The sequence below is a fragment of the Protopterus annectens genome, chromosome 10.part0 (assembly GCF_019279795.1).
Source record: "Protopterus annectens isolate FY-2018-M chromosome 10.part0, PAN1.0, whole genome shotgun sequence".
Classification (NCBI taxonomy): domain Eukaryota; kingdom Metazoa; phylum Chordata; order Ceratodontiformes; family Protopteridae; genus Protopterus; species Protopterus annectens.
This window is the reverse complement of record NC_056744.1, coordinates 675,251,457-675,273,311: the sequence shown is the minus strand read 5'-3', so window position 1 is coordinate 675,273,311 and position 21,855 is coordinate 675,251,457. Positions and strand designations below refer to the sequence as shown.

The following is a 21,855-nucleotide window of genomic DNA, read 5'->3' as shown; positions in this document are numbered from 1 at the left end:
AGCCCTAAACTCTCTCCAAATGCTTAAGGATCTTTATGTTATCCTTTTGGTTCCATGAAAAGAATCTGTAATAGAACCAATCAACACAGAGAACACTGATCACAAACGTGATCACTGAAATAGCAGTTAAATTCAGAGCTCATTCTGACATTTCTCAAGTATTTTGTTTGGGGGGTTTCACTCCTAGCATCCTCAAAATGGAGTGTGCGTGCCACAAACAGCCCTGCTAATTGCTTATACTATTTACAAGATCACTGTATATAAAGGCAAGAAAAATTATCCAAGGTGGTTAAAAATTGTTTGTAGTACAAAGTTCACAGTACTTACTGTTTTGCTTTGTACAACTTACTTTTCAGCTTTTTTGGTATTCTTCTGTCATACACTACCCCTGACACTGAGCCAGTTGGATGAAGCCCCCTCAGATTCTAGCTTCAACCTGGTTATTCAGACTTCTCTTCTACTCAGCTACCCTTTCTGAGATACTTGAAGCTGTTAACCTGTTTTACTCTTTTCCCTTCTGTCTCAATTATAAGCCTCTTATGACTTCCCCAATTTGCTGTCATTTCAACTACCTTATCAGTACACACTTTCATCTCATGTGCCTTCAGTTTTGCATTCCATTCCCATATCTTTTGCTGAAGTTGTTGTTTACAATCTGCCTGTAATGCCACATTATCTGAATGCAACAACTTTGTTGATCTGCCTCCTCCAACCTGTTTGCTAATGTAGTCCATCACCAGTATGAAGAGTGGTGGGCTTAGTGCTAAACCCTGATGTACATCCACTACCACTGGGAACCCCTCTGTGAGCCAAACACTGTCCATACTTGTTGCATCAGATCCTTGTACATAGCATGCACTAATTCTACAAATGTGTCTAGGACTTAGAACCATCAAAGAGCTGTCCAAATCAGCTTCTTGGGACTTTGCCATGTGCTTTCTCCATGTCAAGGAGTGCCCAGCTGGAGTTATTCCGCATCTATAGCTTCTTCTCAACTGTCTGTTTTGCTGCAAATATCCAGTTGGGTGTGCTGTATCCTGATCTGAGTCTCATCTCTTCATATCCTATTGCCTTCCTTGTACCTTTCTCTCTGTTTTATATGTCATCTTTGCTAATTACTGTCCTAATCTGACAATGCTGTGCCTATTTTAACAGGATAATTCTTGGAAAATACTATCAAGTGGAAATCAAGTCCACTGTTGTCAGAAGAAGTAACATTTCCTTGACAATAAATGCGATGAATCCACTTTGTATTGTCTCCAGTGCAGTTAATGGAGTAACTTGATTGTTTCACAATTACTCTGATTACATATAGATGTAGCACATGAGATATAGTTATTTAAGATGGTGCATTTATAGTAATACTTGACTTCGACATATGAGTCAATGATTGCAAGCCATTTTCTCTTTACACAAAGAAAATATTCTGAATATTATTCAAATAAACTATCACTTTAACATGACTAGAACTAGACCTTTATAGAAACAAAATTCTTGCCAGATTTGAAATTGTTATCCACTCTGCAGTAAAGATTTACAAAATTAGGACAGCTTAGGAAGATTCTGAATCAAAATTACTTCATAAGTGTTCCTATTACTGTAGTATAGTGGCTATAGTTGAAAATGTGGTTTCATAGTCTCACACCGTTCATTGATAACTCTTATAAGAGAAAAATGTAAGGAAAATATCTGACATTTTGTGCTTAAATTAAGTTTTGATTGCTGCAGAGAAGGGCTTGCATTACTGTACAGTAGAACATAAGTGTAAGAGTACTTATGGCTGAGCATATGACCTTATCCAGTATGGCAGTTGCAGAATTTCCTCTGTTTGAATGGTTGCTTAAAAATAACATACAGGACATAAGACTGCTGTGTCAGTCACTTTCAACATGCACGGTTAAAGAGACATGAGTCTGCATGCAGTAACTTTTTGTGTTATTCACACCAGTTGTCCTCACTTGATTTTCAGTGATTTAATTTCTTGCATTTCTAAGAACTTGTAATGGCTTATGCCACTAGATATATTATGTTATGTGACTGCAACTGCAATATGCTTTGTTAACGCACTCATGGACTCTTTTTCTTATTAAATCATGTACACTTTGCATTTCTATAATACTGTTTTTTAAAACCCAGAAAGTCCAGTATTTCTCATTATGGTTTTGAATCCCAAATAAGAACTAACGTAATCCATCTTGGGGCAGAGGGTGTTTTCCTGGTCTGTCTGAGCTGGGAAGTACACCAGAGGGGCTCAAAGTGAAGTTGTTTATTAGCCAGAGGCTCAGGATTTAGATTTCACTTTCATTTTTGCTTATATAAATTAGGTGCATTTGTGCAGCTCTGTGCTCATTTCCACAAAGCTCCACAAACCTTGATGGTTCCACTAAATCTGGCACCATCTAGGCAAAAATAAGTTCTTAAACTGAAATATTGCACGTTTTTCACTATTTAAATTATCATTGCTTGTATTTTGCTATTTTCTGTGCATTTAAAGTGTATTTTTGCTATAAATAGCCTTTTCTCTTTACTGAGTGGTACTTGAACTATTTGTCTGTTTCTTGCCTTGTAGAGGGGTGATTTAGCTACAGAGTAAGTTGTTTGTTGTTGCATTGTACTTGAGGGTCTTTTTTTTTTTTTGCTGTGCTTTTTCATTAATAGGACTTAGGTCATCCATCTTGTGCAGAAGGTATTTGCCTGGTCTGTCTTAACCTGGAAGCACTCCAGTGGGGCTCCAAATATAGTTGTTTATTGGACAGATGGCTCAAGAGTTAGATTAGATTTCACTTTTATTCCCGCTTCTATACATTAGGTATGTTTGCACAGAGCTGCTTGCCATGCAGCAGTGGTTGGCAGTGCACTGCACACGATGCAAGCATCAGTCAATTTACCTATAAAACTCGTGCTAGGACTGTAACCAGCAATTTAGTGATGCATTGCTAGGATTTAAGCTCAGACCATCTAGCCTGTGCATCAGATGTAACTAATACCATATCCTAGCACTATTCAGCTCTAATCACTAACCCTAGAGGTCACCTTAGGAGACATCTGTAAACCTCATTCTTAAACCCTAATAGCCCCCCAATACATGTCCGAACAACATGGATATGCAATTCCTAATATCTCTGCAATCTGCTTGGTAGATATAGGCATCCTGAGACAATGTAGTAATTGTCTCGTGTTCACAGACAACATTTTAATCCTTAAAGAAACCAACATAGTATGCAAGAGATGTAAATACACAATTTTCTTAGTGGCACAAGTTTTGTTTACAAACAAGGCTGTCAAGAACACATACACTACATTCAGCACATATTGTGTCTACACACATAGACCATCTCATTGTGAGATACTAAAAAGCAATTTCCATAAACCTCAAAGACCTCTAAGCCTGCAAACGACATCACCTATACTCAGCAATCTGTAAAACCAACACCAGACCACACATAAGCCTACACCATTGGTCCCATGAAAACAAAGCCCATAAGGCAAGCAAACAATTTATTCAGGACTCTTATCATATTGGTCATCACTGTATGAGATACATACGGCCCACTCACCAGACTAGACAAGGAGATGATTATGGTCATTTGCTTATCTGTAGCTAGGGAAAGCCAAGCTACATGTGCAGTGAAGTTACTGCACTCCAGGTGCCAGCATGATTCTGTCATAGTCCATGTGGGTGTAAATGACCTGAGATGTACCTCTCTGAACTATATAAAGCAAGCCTTTTGGACCAATCTCACACCGGTATGTGCCTTGCATTGAGCACCATTCTACCTTCACCAAGGAAGATGCTATATTGTGAACAAAAAAAAAGATTGACTTTTAACAATTGGCTTAGTTTCTGGTGTTAATCCTGAGGGATTCAATCTCTGTCATCCTGGGAGGACATTGTCTACAGAAAGATGGCCTGCACCTGCCCCTCCCCTCCCATATTAAAAACATTATCCAACCCCCTAGAGCCCTTTTTAGTCAGTGCTAAAGTGATAAACTACCAGCATAGTGAATAAAACTGAAAGGAACCTAAATATGTTACTGTTGAATTATCCTTAACAAGAAACTCCATACCCTATAACCTCTGGTCACTCTGGAAAATATAGACATCTGTGTCATTGCTGATACTTGCTTTAAAGCCACAGAAAGTTCTCCAGTAGTGCAATGCTACCATGCCTTCCTCACATTTAGACCATCAGCTGCACAGACAGGTACTAAAGGTGGAGGTGTCTTTATCTACTTTAACAGGTATACCTCAAGAACAGGATGATAGCCAGAAGATTCTCCATGTGCATATCACCTTGTTTTGAGTCCCTTACCATATCTTTGCAAGCTTATAGGTCATCATCTGTGTCACAGGAACCCCACAGCTCATATCTAGACTTACTGGAGACACTCTCCATCCAACCAAACACTGTAGTTGTTGGAGACTTTTACTATCCCACAGTAGACTGGGAAACATATACTGCCTCCTACTTACAGACAGAATGTTTCCTGGCAGTCTAATTCGAAATGAATAGCTGCTTGTTAAACACAGCAAAACTTGTTACATTTTGGGACTATTCTAAAGCAAACTACATTCTATTAACTGACAGTTTATCAAAATTCAATGTCCTGCCCAATCCAGAGAGTTCACAAAAACCTATACAGAATTATTCACATAAGTACTGTACAAACATGTAAAGGTTGCATAGAGGCTGCAATACCTACCAAAAGGAAGCCCAAAACAAACCCAAAAAACAAACCACACCGATGGAATCCTAATCTTAATAGGGTATATAACAAAAGGAAAAAAGTCATGGCCAGAGTCAGAAAGAGCAACTCTCAAAATGACAAGTGCTCACTAATTAAACTAAACAGGAAATTAAGAAGACTAATTAAATCCAATAAAGCTAATAGTGAGGTCAATATAGCTTCTCAGGGTAATACAGGCACAAAACATTTTACAGCTGTGTCCAAAACCTCAAAGGTAACACACAACAATGTGCAGAATTGTTAGTATATGGTACCACCTTCACTGAGCAGAATGACATAGTGAATTTGCTGGCCGAAAAATTCAGCTCAAACTTTACACCTCATCCCCCTGCAACCCCTTGTGAAAATTCTACCCGAATAACCTCCCTAACTATCAACAGGAAGCTGGTCATAGTGGCACTGACTAAGGCTAAAAGCACAGCCTCAGTGGGGCCCTAGAATATCGCGCGTTGTCTCTCAAATAGCCTGAAATGTGACCTGTCATGATCACTTAAGTCACTTTACAACTACAACCTCAAAACAATCTACATACCAAGCAGATGAAGGCTGGCAACAGCTATTCCCTTCACAAGGATGGACCATCAACTGACCTCAGGAACTACAGACCTATTATCCTGACTAGTGTAATATGCAAAGCCGTGGAACAAATTATCATGGAAATTATCAAAAAGGACTTTGGCAGCCTACAGACACTGAACAAATCCCACTTTGGTTTTGTCAAAGGAAGGCCATACCTACTTAATCTGGTAGAATTCTTTGAGAATGTAACCAAGGCAATGGATGAAGGGAGAATCATACACACTGCCTACCTAGACCTTGCTAACGTGTTTGACACAATGTACCACTCAAGTATTGTGGATAAACTCACCAAACTAGGCATAAATCTCTATGTAACTCACTGAACTGCTAACAGATTCACAGATAGATCCCAGGAAGTGAGGATTGGTGAGACACCCTCCACCAAGAGGCATATCATCAGTGGAGTACCACATGGCTCTATGCTGGGCCCACTCCTGTTTGGCATCTGCTTCTCAGAGGTTATGCCTAAAATCAAGAGCCTCTGGCTTGCCAAGTTTGTAGATGACTGCAAGTTGGTACTTAATATAAATTCCCCCCATGACAATAACATACTGTAAGAGGGTCTGACACAAACAAATTACTGGTGCTAAAGCCCCAGATTAAAACTGACTACAAAAATGCACTATACTTCCTTTGGGGAAAACTTCCACCCAGGCAAATTATTCAATTGATAAGTTTCATATACAGTTTTTTTTTTCATTTAAGTTATTCACTTTACAATATTGACATATATCTATTGGTACAATATTCTTAAATGATAGATTACAGCAATCATCTTTTGTATCCATTTTTATAGCTCATTTAAGCTGTTCATTTTCAGAATATTGACATTTTGTCTATCAATCAATCCATCTATGTATGGATCTATGTATGTATGTATGTATGTATCTATCTATCTATCTATCTATCTATCTATCTATCTATCTATCTATCTATCTTTCTCAAAAAACAGAGTTGCTGCTATTGAACAGGTTGATGAGAGGATTTTTTCATCAGAATTGCTTTTGTGACAACATAGAAATAAACTCCTAAACTCCAGATATGCCGTACATGTATAATTTTGTTAATTATCTCCTCATTGCTCAGATTGTGCTGTGTATAATCACAAGGTGACACTTTTAAAGCTCATTAAGGAGCACACATTATCAGAATGAGGAAAGCATTCACAAATGTGTAATTCTGTAATAATTGCTGCCTTCCACTAACAGTGTATAACTAATTCTTTGCTATATTTGTTGTGAGAGAGTTTCCTGGGTGAGAACAGAATTAAGTACCTTTATGTGCTCTGTATATATATATATATATATATATATATATATATATATATATATATATATATATATATACAAAAATACAGTGCATATGTCTTCCTAGTTTAACACAGAGTAGAATCATCTGATAACATAATAAAAGTAAAAAAAAGTCAAAAGTAACTTTTTTGTCATTAAGATCTACACAAGTGTAGATTAAATGAGATTCCATGCAATCAGCTCATCATGGGACAGACAAAAAATAAATCACATACATAGAAAGACATAATTTAAAACAGTATATAATAATACTTCCACCATCTTATAAATCAAATCTATGTTTAAGTATATAACTACATATATTCCTAGAAACACACAATTATTAAGATACTAAAAATACACATGTAGCAGCAAAGTCCAAGTAATAGTATTGCACATGAACCACGTACAACATTATGGGTGAACTAGCACATATCAGTAGCAGCTGAAGAAAAAAAATATTGCACCAGAGTTAGTAGTATAAATTATAAATGTTGGCTGGGCTTATTAAATAATAAATAAAATAATATTGCACAGTGAATGGGAAGTCCGAATTTCCTGACCTGTCAGTGATCAGACCTAATGTTGGAATTAAGAAGTCTGATTACCTTCAGATAAAAATTGTTTTTGAATCTAGTTATCCTGCATCGAATACTGCAGTATCTTTTACCCAATGACAGGCTCATAAACAGACTGTTTGCAAGATGAGTTGTAGCATTTAGTATTTTGGTGGCCCTCTTTAGGCTCCTTGATGTATAAAGATCCTGGATTGTGAGCAGACTAATGCCAGTTATCCTCTTGGCAACTCTCACCACTCTCTGCAGTGATTTCTTATCTGTGACTGAACAGCTCTCATGTCATACCAAAAAAATGGATGTTAGGATGCTTTCATTTGCTGATCTGTAGAAGGTAAAAAGTGCTGACAATGGTAGTTTCACCTTTTTGAGTCTTCACAAAAAAGTGGAGACGTTGGTGTGCTTTTTTCACTATGTGGCAGGTGTTCCCTGACCAAGATAGACCATCAGAGATATGAACTCAGAGGAATTTAGTATCGCATACCCTTTCCACTGTCTCGCCATTGATCAGGAGCAGTGTATGGGGTTTTGCCTCTTCCTGTAGTCTATGATGATCTCTTTTGTTTTACTTACATTCAGGTCAAGGTTGTTTCTTGCATACAAGGCAATCAGTGTGTTAACATCTTCTCTGTATGTACTCTCTTCCTCTCTCCTGATGAGACCCATGACTGTGGTGTCATCAGCAAACTTAGTGATATGATTTGTACTGAAGTTTGCTGTGCAGTCATGGATAGTAAACAATAGGGGTTTGAGAACACACCCCTGAGGAACAACTGTGCTGAGTGTTATGCTCCTAGAGGTATTCTTGCCCACACAAACCTTCTGTGGCCTGTTAATCAAAAAGTCCAGGATCCAGTTGCAGAGGTGTTTACTGATGCCCAGATGTACAAGCTTATTGATCAATTGCATAGGGACAACTGTGTTAAATGCTGAGCTAAGGTTGATGAATAGCATTCTTGCATAGCTGTCCTTCCTCTCCAGATGCTCAAGAGCAAGATGCAATGCGACTGCTATTGCATCAGCCATGGATCTGTTTTCTCTGTAGGCAAACTGCAGTGGATCAAAACTTGATGGTAATTCTGCAGACAGGTGTTTCTTGACTAGCCTCTCAAAACATTTCATAATTGTGGATATTAGTGCAACAAACCTGAAGTCGTTCAAGCTTGAATGTGAGGCTTTTTTGGGTAGAGGGATGATATTTGTTACTTTGTAATATGAAGGGACCTTTGCTAGGCCCAGTGAGGTGTTAAATATATCCATGAATAATGTACATAGTTGGTCTGGACAGCCCTTTAACACCTTACCCAAGATATTATCTGGACCAGCTGCTTTTCTGGGATTGACTTTCTGTAGCTTCATTTTTACTTCCATTGGGCTAAGGGTGAGTACTGCATTATACTGCTCTGTGTGTAACCTTTGCACAGTTGTGGTGTTCCTCTCCTCAAATCTTCCAAAAAAGGTATTCAGCCTGTCTAGGAAGTCAGTGTTATCATCACATTGTGCAGCTCTCGTCTTATAGTCTGTAATTTGTTGTATACCCTGCCACAACCACCTGGTATCAAGTCTTCAAAGTGATTTAGTAACTTTCTCCTGTATTCCGTCTTAGCATCTTTTATGCCTTTCTTCAGGTTTGCCTTTGCCACACTTAAGGTTTCCCCGTCATTTGCCCTGAATGCTGAATTTCATGCCTTCAGAAGATCATAGACCTTATTTGCAAGCCATGGATTTTGGTTAGCTCTTGTGCTGATGCCCGTGATCTCTGTGACATCATCAATGCATTTTATGATGTAAGCCATCATTGCTTTAGTATATTCATCTAGGTCAATATGCTGGTCTATTGTGGCTGCCTCCTTGAAAATGCTCCAGTTAGTACACTCTAAACAATCCTAGAGAGCTGATAATGCTCCCTCAGGACATACCCTGATGTGTTTTAACATGAGTTTCTCCCTGACCAGAGCTAGTTTGTAAGGATCTACATCACGTTGTCAAACTTTTAAAAGTTGGAACGTCATATGGTTGACACCATATGATTGAACTTTTAAAAGTTCGAACATTTCAACAGAAATCTCCGTACAGTGTGGAATGGGAAGATTTCCCTTTTCTGCAATGTAGTGCGATGTCGGAGTTGGTATATTTAAAGAGCCTCCCTCTTAAACCATGGGTGGTGCATGGGGGTTTGCCCCCCCTGCTTAAACTGTTCAGGTAGGTTTTTTCTTTGGTTTATTTTTTTATTTTTTATTACATTTTCGAACTTTTAAAAGTTTGATCATATGGTATTGACCATATGACATTCGAACTTTTAAAAGTTCGATTATGTAATATAGATGCAGTTTATAAGCAGGCACCAGCATGATAGAAAGATGAACCGAGCCACCAAGGTGTTGATACCACACTGCTTTGTAGGCTTACTTTATATTGGTGTACACTTTATCCAGGGTACTCCTACCCTTTGTTGGGAAGTTTACATGCTGGTAGTAATGGAGGAGTATTGACTTTAGATCAACCTTATTAAAATCACCAGCTATCAAATGAGCAAACTCAGAGTGCTTATCCTGCATGTCACAGGTAGACTGGTACAATTTTGTGAGTGCCTCATTTGTGTTAGCAGTAGGTGGGATATACACTACTGTTACACATATTCCATTTAACTCTCTAGGAATGTAAAAAGATTTACATTTTATAGACAGAAATTCCAGATTCTCAAAGCAGTGAGACATAATGACCACACAGTTACGACACCATCTGTTATTAGCACAAATGCAGAGTCCTCCTCCCCTAGCCCTTCCACACAGTGCGTGGCTACTGTCTGCATGCTACAGTGTGAAACTCTAAATTAACCACATTATTACTGATACTTCTGTATGGAAGAAATAATAATAATAAAAATATGTTCACAGCCAAAGTTTTGGCACTAAGACTGCATATTTCAAGAGGAGTAGCATATGTGCTGCAAATGTCTATGATATCTCTTTATTTTGTATCAGTGTAGCAGCTATAACATGCAATTCACACCTTTTTTTACTCTGAAATATTCTATAGATATGCTGTCAAATGAGAAAATAACGCTTCTCTGCAACTTAATGTAGACACCAAGTGTCATTGAGAAACTGTGACATTCACGCTTGGTAGCTTTCTGGCTATTCTTCATGCATCCTGAAACTAAACTTTATGTTGTTTTTTTTTTCAGACGATTACCCAGCTAGAACTTTTTGGGGATATGTCAACTCCTCCTGATATCACCTCACCACCCGTAAGTACTACATACTAGGGCTACAAAAACATATTCATTACTTGTTTAGACATTATTGGACTATGTCAATGTTACCAATACCGCAGTTTAAGAAGATGAGTCAATTGGTGATGGTAGGCAATGAAGATGTAATCATAGAACCAACAAATAATCAAATGTTTCATATTGGAAAAGGAAGAGTAAACATGGCAAAATCTTTAAAGTTAAGCGCTTTCTTTATTTGTATTACAAAGAGCTTCTTCGGCACCACAGTTTGTAACTATCACATCAATCCTCTGCATAAAGCATATGTAAGTACACAGATTTTTTTGTAAGTTTCAGCTCAGTTATATTTATCGTTTGCACCTATAATCTTAAATTAAGCAAGCGATTTATCAAAACGTCATAAAATGGTTAAACCTAAATGTATGCAGTTTTCTTTGGCGCAACTGCATAAGTAATAACGATAAGCCTAAAATATGATATTGAATATCAATAAAACGTCTTTTAAAAGCATATAAAGAAACAAAGCCTGTGAATCGTAATGATTCTAAAGCTTTGCAGAGACACTGTTTTGAGGTGTGTTGGCATTTACTATAAACACATTTGCACATACACCTGAATAATATCCTAATTGTGAGATTTTCCATTTGCATTTGTGCAGTACTTGTTTTAGAAGCAGTAATTTTGTGTTTATTTTTAGTTCTGTATCCATATTTACACAGGTAATGCATCGGCTGAATAGGAAGCCACTGCACCGTGATTACAAGAAAACATTTTAAACTGAACATAACCATTTTATAAAATTGTGTGTTTCAAGCATTGAATAGTATTTAACTGTGTATTGCAATCAGTCAGTTGTGACTGCTCCATCAATCAAGTTTGTGTTTTGAGTAGACTGCATTCTAGTCACACAACTGACAGATTAGTGAAAATGGTCCATAATAATTATAAACACAAGGCATGTGTAATGCTGCATAAATCAATGCTTATTTTTACCATTTTGTTTAGAAGCCTTTTGTAATTTGAATATGAATTCTGATTGCACCCACATATGCATTATTTCCTACTTTGGCAACCTCCTTGTGTTTTGCTTTAACATATACCATATGGTAGTCAAAGCAGTAGTTAATATCTTTACTGATTATTCGTTATAGTGTATTGCTTCTATACGAAACTTGCCAGCATTTTAGCTTATATCAAATCTATAATATATCTCTGAATCTACTAACAGCAAAGAATAACAGATCTATTCTTCAGATATTCTCATATTACAGAAGTTTTAAGTTCTAAGTATTTGACTATGATTACTTGATAAAACTGTGTGTCAAGAACAAAGTATTGATATTGAGAGCTGCTAAAGATAAAACAAAATTAAATTAGAGAATCTAAAGCTTTATTTGAACATAAGTAACTTGACATCTGAACGTCTTATTTCAGAAATCTTAACAAAGCTACACAAATCATGTTTTGTGTGTGTGTGTGTGTGTGTGTGTGTGTGTGTGTGTGTGTGTGTGTGTGTGTGTGTGTGTGTGTGTGTGTAAAATACCAGTTTGCTACAGTTTTCTTGCGCCTTATATTTCTTAATTTATTATTCCTTTGCTAGGTGTCTATGGCTGCACCTATTCTACTGGCTAGAAATTTCTTAAGCTAGCAACATCCAAAACTATGCATTTGCTGGAAGTATGTGTGTGAACATTAGGTTATCAAACAAATTTGGCTTGTCACTACAGTGGAACTTAACTGGTCAACTTCTTTCATTTTCCAGGCATGTTTCTGATATAGTTTCAATATTTTGTGTTTTATTTCCTAAAAATTAGTGATTTTGTGACAAAACTGAGATGACTGTAAGAACTAAATGTGTATGACAAAATAATTACAAACTTTATTTTCTTCACAATTAGTTAATTGTTTAACATACTCAGTGCCTTTCCCAGCTCTAGAGAAACAGTCCATTATTTAATACCTAACAATGATTACATGATTTTTACATTTTGTTTATTATTATTATTATTATTAGCTATGAGATATGGTGGTGGTGCTGTGGTAGCGTTGTCGCCTCACAGTAAGACGCTGTCTGGTTCGATTCTCAGCTAGAGCATCTTCTGCGTGGAGACATGCGTGAATAGGCATACCTTCGTTGAAGGTTGTGCGTCAGGGCTGGCGACTCAGCACGTGAAAATCAACTGCCAATCATTAGCGGACCGGAGTTCCGCTGTGCCTACCCCTAACCGGGAAAAGCCGAAAGACACAACAACATTATTATTAGCTATGACTACTACTCTTGAGGTACATGGTTAAGAATCGGTACTTGTTCGGCATTAGAACCTTGCCTGTCAATAGAAAATTATACTTGTGTAGGGCTGCTATTAGTATTTCATATCAGAAAATTCGCATGTTTTATATTTTGTCCCAGTCCCCTTCAATAAACACACACCACACCGAATGACATTTGACGACCTTTATTAAACTTCCAAAACATAGCTTTGATAACCAATATTTATTAATTACAACTGAACTTAGTATAGCTGATTTTAATCACAGCATAAACATCCATGTAATGTTAATCAGGACAGCGTGACCTTACTCATCCTGACCCAGTAACCAGCGTCCATACCTCCAAATAAGTCAGGACAGCATGACCTTACTCATACTGACCTAGTAAGCAGTGTCCATACCTCCACTGACTTACTTTACTTATGAAGCAACCTCCAACAACTCACTTCATATACCACTTATTGAATTACACCTCCAACCAGATAAGCAGCATGCTTACCTCCGCTTGCTTATATTTAGCACTTATTGAATGAACCATCCAAACTAATAAGCAGCATCCTTACCTCTGCTTGCTTATTTATTTATCAAGCAGCCTCCAGCTGCTGACTTTCTTTTCCCAACTCATTATTCCAAACATCCAGCGCCAGACGGGGAACAGAAGAGGGCAAGCCTGTCCCTCTTCTCTGCTCACCAGCCTGACCAGGCTATTTCCCCCTCCCTTCTACCAAATTTTTCAACCACCTGACCACCCCTAAAAGGAGGGGTTAAACCAAACATTATTCGATGTACCCATCATCTGTAAACCAATAAAATCCCTGTCATCAACCCCAAAAGTCCTCTCATATAAGTACTGAAAGCCACCAATTGACTAATCTAGTAAAAAAAAACTAAAGAAGGGCTACATCTGCAAAGAAACACAAATACAATGCCTTGCTTAATCCCCTTGTGCAGACAAAGCACCCAAATCCTGAATTATCCCCTGAGAACCCCCGCACACCTGTAATGCTTCCTGATACCTGCCTACCCCAAAACAGTGTAATTCAAAATTGCCATAATGAACCCAAATAAAGTAGGATTACTGATTACCCCACTGTGCCACACCAGCCACCAAAGCATCCACTAAAACAGAATTCATTACCTTTCAACTCCACTTTCTTCATACCATTAGCCATTGCTTGCTCTGCTAACTACCCTCTGTGACCTCATTGCACACCACTCTTGTGACCAGGATGTCTTCTGCGACTGATATAGTCAGAACAGCAGGATCAACCACCCCACCAAATCCATCAGCTTTCAAATCCACTTCCTTCAGGGCCCAACTGCTTCCACCTGCAATGGGAAGAACACTGTAAATTCTCTGCAAACCAAATCAACTTTCTTAATGAAATAAAAAATAAAATAAATAATAAAATAAATGACATCAGGCAATGTCAAAACGCATTTCACTCCTGAACTGCTCCTGCTACACTGCCCTGCCTCTCCTACCTCAACCTGACACCACCATACCCCCATCAAGTCCTTTCACAGCCTGAGCAAGAACATACAACAGATTCAATGACCCTCATTAAAACATGGAAAGTAAAGTGAGATACCAACTGGAAATGTTGCAACTAATCACTGTAGAGAAGCGATAACTTAAATTCAATATACATATACCTTACCTGGGTCACGTCTTGATTTCCATTTAACACCTATACAGCACAGTATAGGCAAAGTAAACATATCTTAACAGTCTGTAAATCATTTACGTAATTAACACTGCAAGAATATCCCTCCAAGATCACTGAAGCAACTGGTAATCAGGCTGTTTAGATCACAGATGCCGTGTACATTAGAGGAAACAAATATTAATGCTCTGTCTCTGCAATTTAAGCTAAGCCATTGCAGTGTGTATGACAGCAGGTTATGTGGACTGTAATAGTTCCCAATTCCCACAACTAGACTGAATGACATGAACAACAAGCATGTAGCAGCAGCACTACCATCCATGTAGAAGCCACCATCTTCCCAATCTCACCAGGACTCCAGGCACACTGATATAGTCAAAACAATATATGTAGTCACTAACTATAACTGCCTACCACCCAGAAACTACCTATCCTCCCATTTCTGCTGCCCGTAATCTGCAACTTTAACAGCAATGTTAAAGAACTTACTGTGCTCTCCTGTCAACGTTTACCTCCCACTCAACCTCTTGAAAATTATACCACTACTGGGCCTTAGCCAAGTCCGGTAATTGCAAATAGCAGTAAGCCTGAGTGCAGGCGGTACCTCCCCCACAACCCAAAGCAACACCCCCCCACCCACCTTGTAATGTTCTGCCAAATGCCTAATCTAATCCTACAACCTCACCTTTGTAGCCTAATCTAATTTTTAACAGTACTAAACTCACAAAGCAGCACCGCCACCAAAGACCCCCTCCGCAAACAGCTAATCCTTTTCTTTGCAACTTCTGCCAGCCCTTGATGCCAACCAAACTACAACTAAATCGTTAAGATCCTTCCTTACAACTTTCTTCCTTCATGTTGGCCTGCAATCTCAAAATACCCCTATCCCCAAATTTGCTGTTGGCTCTGTAATTATCTGCAAATCCCCTGAAACAACCCTATCTGCATGCTCACACACCCTACAATTAACTACTAAACACCAGTCTACCACAATCTCCATTCAGTATGCACCAACCAATTAAGCCTTATCCAATGACACTCGATAAAGAGAAAACCATCAACCCACCAAGCAATCCAGTTGAACTGCCTGACATACGAAAGTCTGGACTGAGAGCTACCATACATTCATTAATCCATCCTCGTCCCTAGCTTTCACCAACAGTGCTAACTGTAAAAGCATCAAAGCCCACAGTGACAGCACTCCTCATCTTGTTAATTGAAAGAAAGCAGTCAGTACAATGCATAATGTAACTATTCCATACCTTTATGCAGTACCAGAGATTATGAAGCCTGCATGGCATCATGATAAAGGAGAGACTTTACCTAACATAACACCCCATGACATTACCAAACCCACAACAGGTTTCAGAATATATCACACTGTAATCATTCCTACCCAACTTAAAATGTAAACAAAAGGCCTATCTATCCATGAAACAGTGCTGTTTTAGTCCACCAAACTTGTTGCATCAATAGGAATCCACAGAAGGATAGTAGTTCGGAACCATCTGTCTATCATCCCAATTAAAGACTCTGCACCATCCCCACTCTCCTAATGAGCATGTAGCCTGAGGTTGAAGGGCACCCCAACCCTAGCCATTTCAAACCCAAAGCCAAGGATATTCTGCGACAATCTGTATCATCACATGTTATGAATTTTGGAATGGGTGCAAAGTCTGCACAATGCTTAAATTAGTTTCTAAATTCAAACTATAACAATTTGCCAAAAAAACCCTGATTGTATTGAAACAGACTAAAACCATGCTGCTAAGTTACAGCTGTTATGTAGTGTCTAGATAAATGGCATGGCCTACCCCCCTTTCCTCCACACAAAGCACTTGGAGGCAGAGGCAGTCTGCATTGCACTACCCAAGACCTCTCCAAATTAACACCTCATACTGCCATGCCTTTGTTGAAGGTTGGGCATCGGGCTGGCACCACAGCACCATAAAAATCGACTGCCAATCATTAGCTGACCAGAGTTCCACTGTGGTGACCCCTAATTGGGAAAACCCTAAAGAAAAACAACTACCACCACCATGTTACTCAACACATACCCTGAAATGCTGGAGCTAGCCCCATATAAACCATCCCAATACTACAATAACTAAGTGTTCAAATAACTGCACCTCCTGAACACTTCAGACACTGCTTGAATCTCTCTGCCATAAAGTACTGACCTTACATGAAAACATCAAGGTATTATGTCTGATCACTTCAATATTGTATGTATTCTGTATTAACTATACTATTACCTTGAATTTTGTAGCACACTGTATTTATTTAAGGAGCTTTTCTCCCCAGGCCTCCACTGAAAAAGAACATGTCCAGTCAGACTTTTGATAATCAAATGTAAAATAAATCAAATAAATAAGTTCTCCTACCAGGTTGCATCCACAAGTATACTAAAATTTTGAGAGCAGAACGTGTTGTCATAATTTGCCGTAAGGCCACAGTATTATGAAAACGAACTAAAACTATGAGGCAATCTCTGCATTTTCCGTGAAATATGCCCACTTGAGAGGCATGCTGCCACCCCAGATTTGTCACAAGGACCGTAACTAGTCCCCGAGCCATACTACTCAATCATCTAGAGCGAGAAATCTCAACAAAGTCATACATAAAACTGGAACAATGTGCTAACAGGGATCACTTTCAGATATTGCTACTACAAACCTAAAAGCTTGGTTTTGCGTTAGCATAAATTTCCTGACAAGTATGAAGTCCAAAAGCTCTTTTCTTTATATAATGACAGCTGCCAGGTTCTGATCCTGGGACCCTATCCACTACAGCATAGTATTTTAGCACGCTAGGCCACGTAGTTCTTCTGCAAATGTATATCATTTTTATCATTTCAATGCTAAAGAGTTGCCACTAATTTCCCAGAAAACTACCATGTTATGAAACAAATCAAGAATGAGGCAAAATCCATATGTTCTGCAAAAGCCGACAAACAATCTTTTTTTTTTTAACTCGTCTATTTATAGGTTAAGGTTAACTCCCCTTGTGGGTTATTTTTAAGCCAATTACCCTATGTAAGAAACAAAATTACCTTGTATCTGTGAGGTAAATACCTTAACCCTTATGCCAACCTCCTAACCATTTGACAGTATGCAAGGAAATCTGTACAGTTAACCAGTATGCCCAGCATTCAGCTGCTCCACTGGCAACTGCACATGAGCAGCAACAACCATTCCTCGTGCTACTACTTGCCTGTGGAAGGCTGCTCTACAAACTGCACCAACATTCTATTCAGAAAGTCTCAGGTCATGTCAAAAGCTCTCCATGCAAGCGATACACAGGCACAGCTATACGAGTCCCAACTTCACTACAACAGCACTTCCTTAAAAGATGCCTAAAATGCACCCATCAACAGTCTTCCCACCCCCATCTCACAACCTCCCAGAGTCAGCACTCTGAACAAAACCCACACCTAAACAGGAAACAAAGGCCAAAAATTCTCATGCATACCTAGAAAGCCAAGAGAGAATGTCAGCATGAGCACTCCAAATGAGAAGCTGTTGGAACTGCAATGTTCAAACTCATTTACCACCAATCTTAAATGATTTTAAAAGATGAGGACCAGAAATATGAGGCATAAGTGTGGACATACCTTGCAAATCTGTGCAGCCAAAGGGCCCACTCCTTCTAACCTGTCTTCCTTTCCTCGGAAACACTGTACCATTAAAAAGTAAGGCCCTACTCCACTGATAATTTGTAGTATATGGGGCATGCACAGTGGCAGCCATTATTCTCCCTTACTCAAAACGCGTGAAAACCACTCACAGCTTCTGCTGATGGGAGCACGTCAACATGTCAACATGGCCATGACGGTGAGAGGAACAAAAACAATAGACACATGCCAAAAATAAAATAAATAATTAAATGGGAGAGCAAGATAAGCACCTGCTTCAACCAATGCACTGACAAGCCCATTGACAGAACCACACAATCAAAATCACATCTCCCCAAGCCTCCAAACACCATAACATCCAGCAAATCCAGCGACACATGTCCAGAAGACCAAAGCAGAAAATGTGACAGACCAACATCCCCTACCTATCCCCCGAGTAATATATAATTTTTTGTTTTGTTTTGTTTTTCTATTTTATTTTCAATGGAGTTAAAGTAATATCCACTAACCAGTAACCCCATAACAGTGATACTGCAAAGGCCCTCCCTTTTCTAAAAGTCTAAAAGCAGCTTCTAACAAAATAACACAACAACCCAGCAACAGCCAGTTGCTCCAAATGCCCTGTCCCCATAACCACCACAGCAAGTTGGAGAGAAAGAAAAAAAAACGTTTAACTATACAGACCACCTGCCCCCAACCAACCCAACATCCACCAGTAACCCAAGGCCTGCCTGCTCACTTGGCATACCTACAGATCATCTTGGGCATGAACTCGCCTTAGCATGTTCAAACCAAAAATGTGATCCCTTACCCACCTACACTTGCCTAAACCCTTTAACCCCTCCCCTTTACCTCATTTCCTCCCAATCATCCCACCTTCCCATTTAACTCTTTCATCCCCCACCCTCTTAACTCCCACTAATATTATCTAAACCCCCTTCTGAAGATGTCCCTAGACAAATTGGTTTGGTACCAAACCTCATTTATATCTGCTACAAGTGCTCAAGTCCCCAAGTGCTTGAAAACCACTGTTCTAAAGCCAAGGACTTGGGTGCTTTGTAGCTTGTTCTGGATACCACTCATGCTCACACTTCACTAACACTAAAAGGTTGGGCAAGCGTCAGCAACAATGTAGAGAGAGTGGAAGTTTAGGGTTAGGGCACAATTTGGGACTTCAGATCTATGATCTTTGTACTTTTTCAGTATTTCTGGATGCTTTTAGGCCAATAAAGCTAAAAGTCATGCACATTCAGAAGCCATGTATTTGAAACACTTGATGTCCTTTAGGGTTCATTTGAATATATCCCATGGACTTCCAGCACAGCAGATTTAAGGTATCACAAAGTAAAAACTGTAGCTTGCCTGGGTTTTTCTTGTAGTTTGCACTATTAAGTCAAGACATACAGCAGTATTGTTAACTTTGTTTAACCTAATAATTGGGCTAATGACTGAATTTGGAAGTGATTTCTGCTCTTATTCAGGAAAAGATATAAAAAGACAGTAACAGCCTCAAAATTATTTTACTAGGTACATAGGTTCATAGGAGATAAACAGGCTAACAGCAAGAGCTCCTAAAAGCCTCACCAGTTTTATTGAAATTTTATTCAATTTTCTATCCATAGGGGAAAGATAATAAGGGTAAGCAAGCAGAATTTTGCCTCTGTCCAAAAGGAGTGAATTTCTGATTTCCCATCCATCAGTGCAGATTTTTCTTGAAAATGGTCAGAGAAGGGCTGTGCTTCACATGGGTAGGAAGGCTATTCCAGAGGACTGGCATTCTCTGGAACACATATCTGTCTCTCCAGCATGATCTAGTCATTTCAGAGATCAGGTTAAAATCTTTGGAGTGGTTAACCCTCGTGCAGTTAATTTTGCAAACATGTAGTGTTTCAATCAGGTCTGGGTCAGACACTGCCTTGTAGGTTAGAGACAGATCACAACTCACTAACTAAATGCAGTGCTAGGGCATTTAATCGATGCAAATATGACATGTTGGTTATACCTTGTATTTTTATGGTGAGAAACCTCTGAGGACACTCCAGCTGTTGCAAGTGCCTGATGAGGTACATGCCAAATTTATTTATTTATTATTTTATTTATTTGACATTTGTTAACCAGCAGTGTCCAACTGAGAATGAGCCCTTTTTCAGCAGAGGCCTGGGGAGAAAAGCTCCACAAAAAAGAAGTGATACAAAATAGTCGAGATTGTGCAATGATTATACAGTGCTTTAAATACAGTGATAAATGTAAAGTACTGAAGTAATATTACATACAAACAGCAATGCATAAAATTAAGGTACAGTATAGGTCAGTCTGCAATAGGGTACAATTATACAGAGAAGCAAAGTAAGGATTGTACTTGATTATTGGTCTGATGAGGGCTGAGTACAGTGGTACTATGAGCCACACAGAAGGATTTCCTCACCACCGTGGATACATGTTGGACAAAGTTCAAATTACTATCTATCTGAGTACCCAGATCTCTCACCACTGAGTCCAGTCTTAGGGGATGCTGTCAATGTTGTAATTTGCAAGGGTATATGATTTCCCAAAGGGTATTATGATGCACTTCTTCACATTTAGTTTGAGGCCATGGCTCTGACACCAGTCATTAGTCTGCATCAGACCTCTCTGCAGGATATTGGCATCATTTAGGAAGCCATTGATTGCCCCCACCTTGCAGTCTTCAGCAAACTTGGTCAGCCAAAAGCCATCTACATTTGCATTGACATCTGAGTAGTATATTCTAAACAGGAGGTGGCCCAGCACTGAACCTTGTGGTACTCCATGGGTGACTGGTTTCTTGCTGGATGTGGATTGCCCTACTCTAACAACATTTTTCCTATCCATGAGTCATTTTACGATATAGAGGTTTAAGCCCAATTTCGTGACTTTATCTATATTACCAGATTGGGGTATTGTGTCAAATGCCTTGGCCAGGTCAAGGTAAATGATATGCACTGTCTTACCCTTATCAATGGCATTGATGATCTTTTCAAAGAAGAAGTCCACCAGACTGAGCAGGCAGGACTTGATCTTGACGAAACTGTACTTGGTTGGTTCTACAGTCTGAAGATTTCCTATGTTATTGTTAATCAGGTCCATGATTAGCCTTTCCATAGCTGTGCATATGAAGCTAGTCAGATGTGGCTTGATAGTTTCCTGGGTCAGTTGATGGTCCATCCTTATGCAGAGGGTATGACTGTTGCTGTTCTTTTCTCTACTGGACAAAGCCTGTCTGGAGACTGTGATTAAACTGAGATCTGAGTAGGTTTGCTAGGTCATGTTTCAAGCTATTTAATAGGCACCTTGGGATTCAATCACACCCATTGATGACATTTTGTTAGCTGTAGAGACTGCAGTGATGACCTGTTCTTTTGTGTTAGCAGGCAAAGAAATGGTAAGGGATATTTTATGGGGATTGACCGGAGGTGATGGGGGGAGGAATATGAGCTGAATTTATTGGCCAGCAGGTTTGCTATTTCTTCTGGCTGAGTATAGATAGTGCCATCTACAGCCAACACAGTACATTGCTGAGTGTTTCCCTTAAGATTTTGGGCACAACCAAAACATACTTTGTGGTTGTCCTTTGCTTGGTAGGCTATTTTAGTCTCATATTTAGCTTTTGAGGACTTGACTAGTTGCCCGACCTGCCTGTTTAGACTATTGAAGGATGTTTTTCTCTGTTGTGCTCCCTCCCACGTATGTCTAGATAAGAATGTCTTCCTTCTTTCGTGTAGTCTATTCATGCCAGGGGGTCTACTAGAGCGTCTTGTTTTTCTGGATAGATTTGGGTTTAGTTTGGTACTGCCATTTCTGTGCAGTTGTTTTAAGTGATTGTACAGGGCATTCACTT

General features: G+C 39.0%; 1 protein-coding gene across 6 annotated transcripts in view; it reads left to right on the top strand.

Moving 5' to 3' along the window:
- DAB1 (DAB adaptor protein 1) overlaps nt 1–21,855 on the top strand; it is a 2,980,230-nt gene that overhangs the window by 2,742,313 nt on the left and 216,062 nt on the right. For all 6 annotated transcript variants that reach the window (XM_044085518.1, XM_044085521.1, XM_044085520.1 and 3 more), the window contains one exon: nt 10,380–10,442. In XM_044085518.1, coding sequence (XP_043941453.1) covers nt 10,380–10,442 — 63 coding nt within the window. The remainder of the gene's footprint in view (nt 1–10,379; nt 10,443–21,855) is intronic.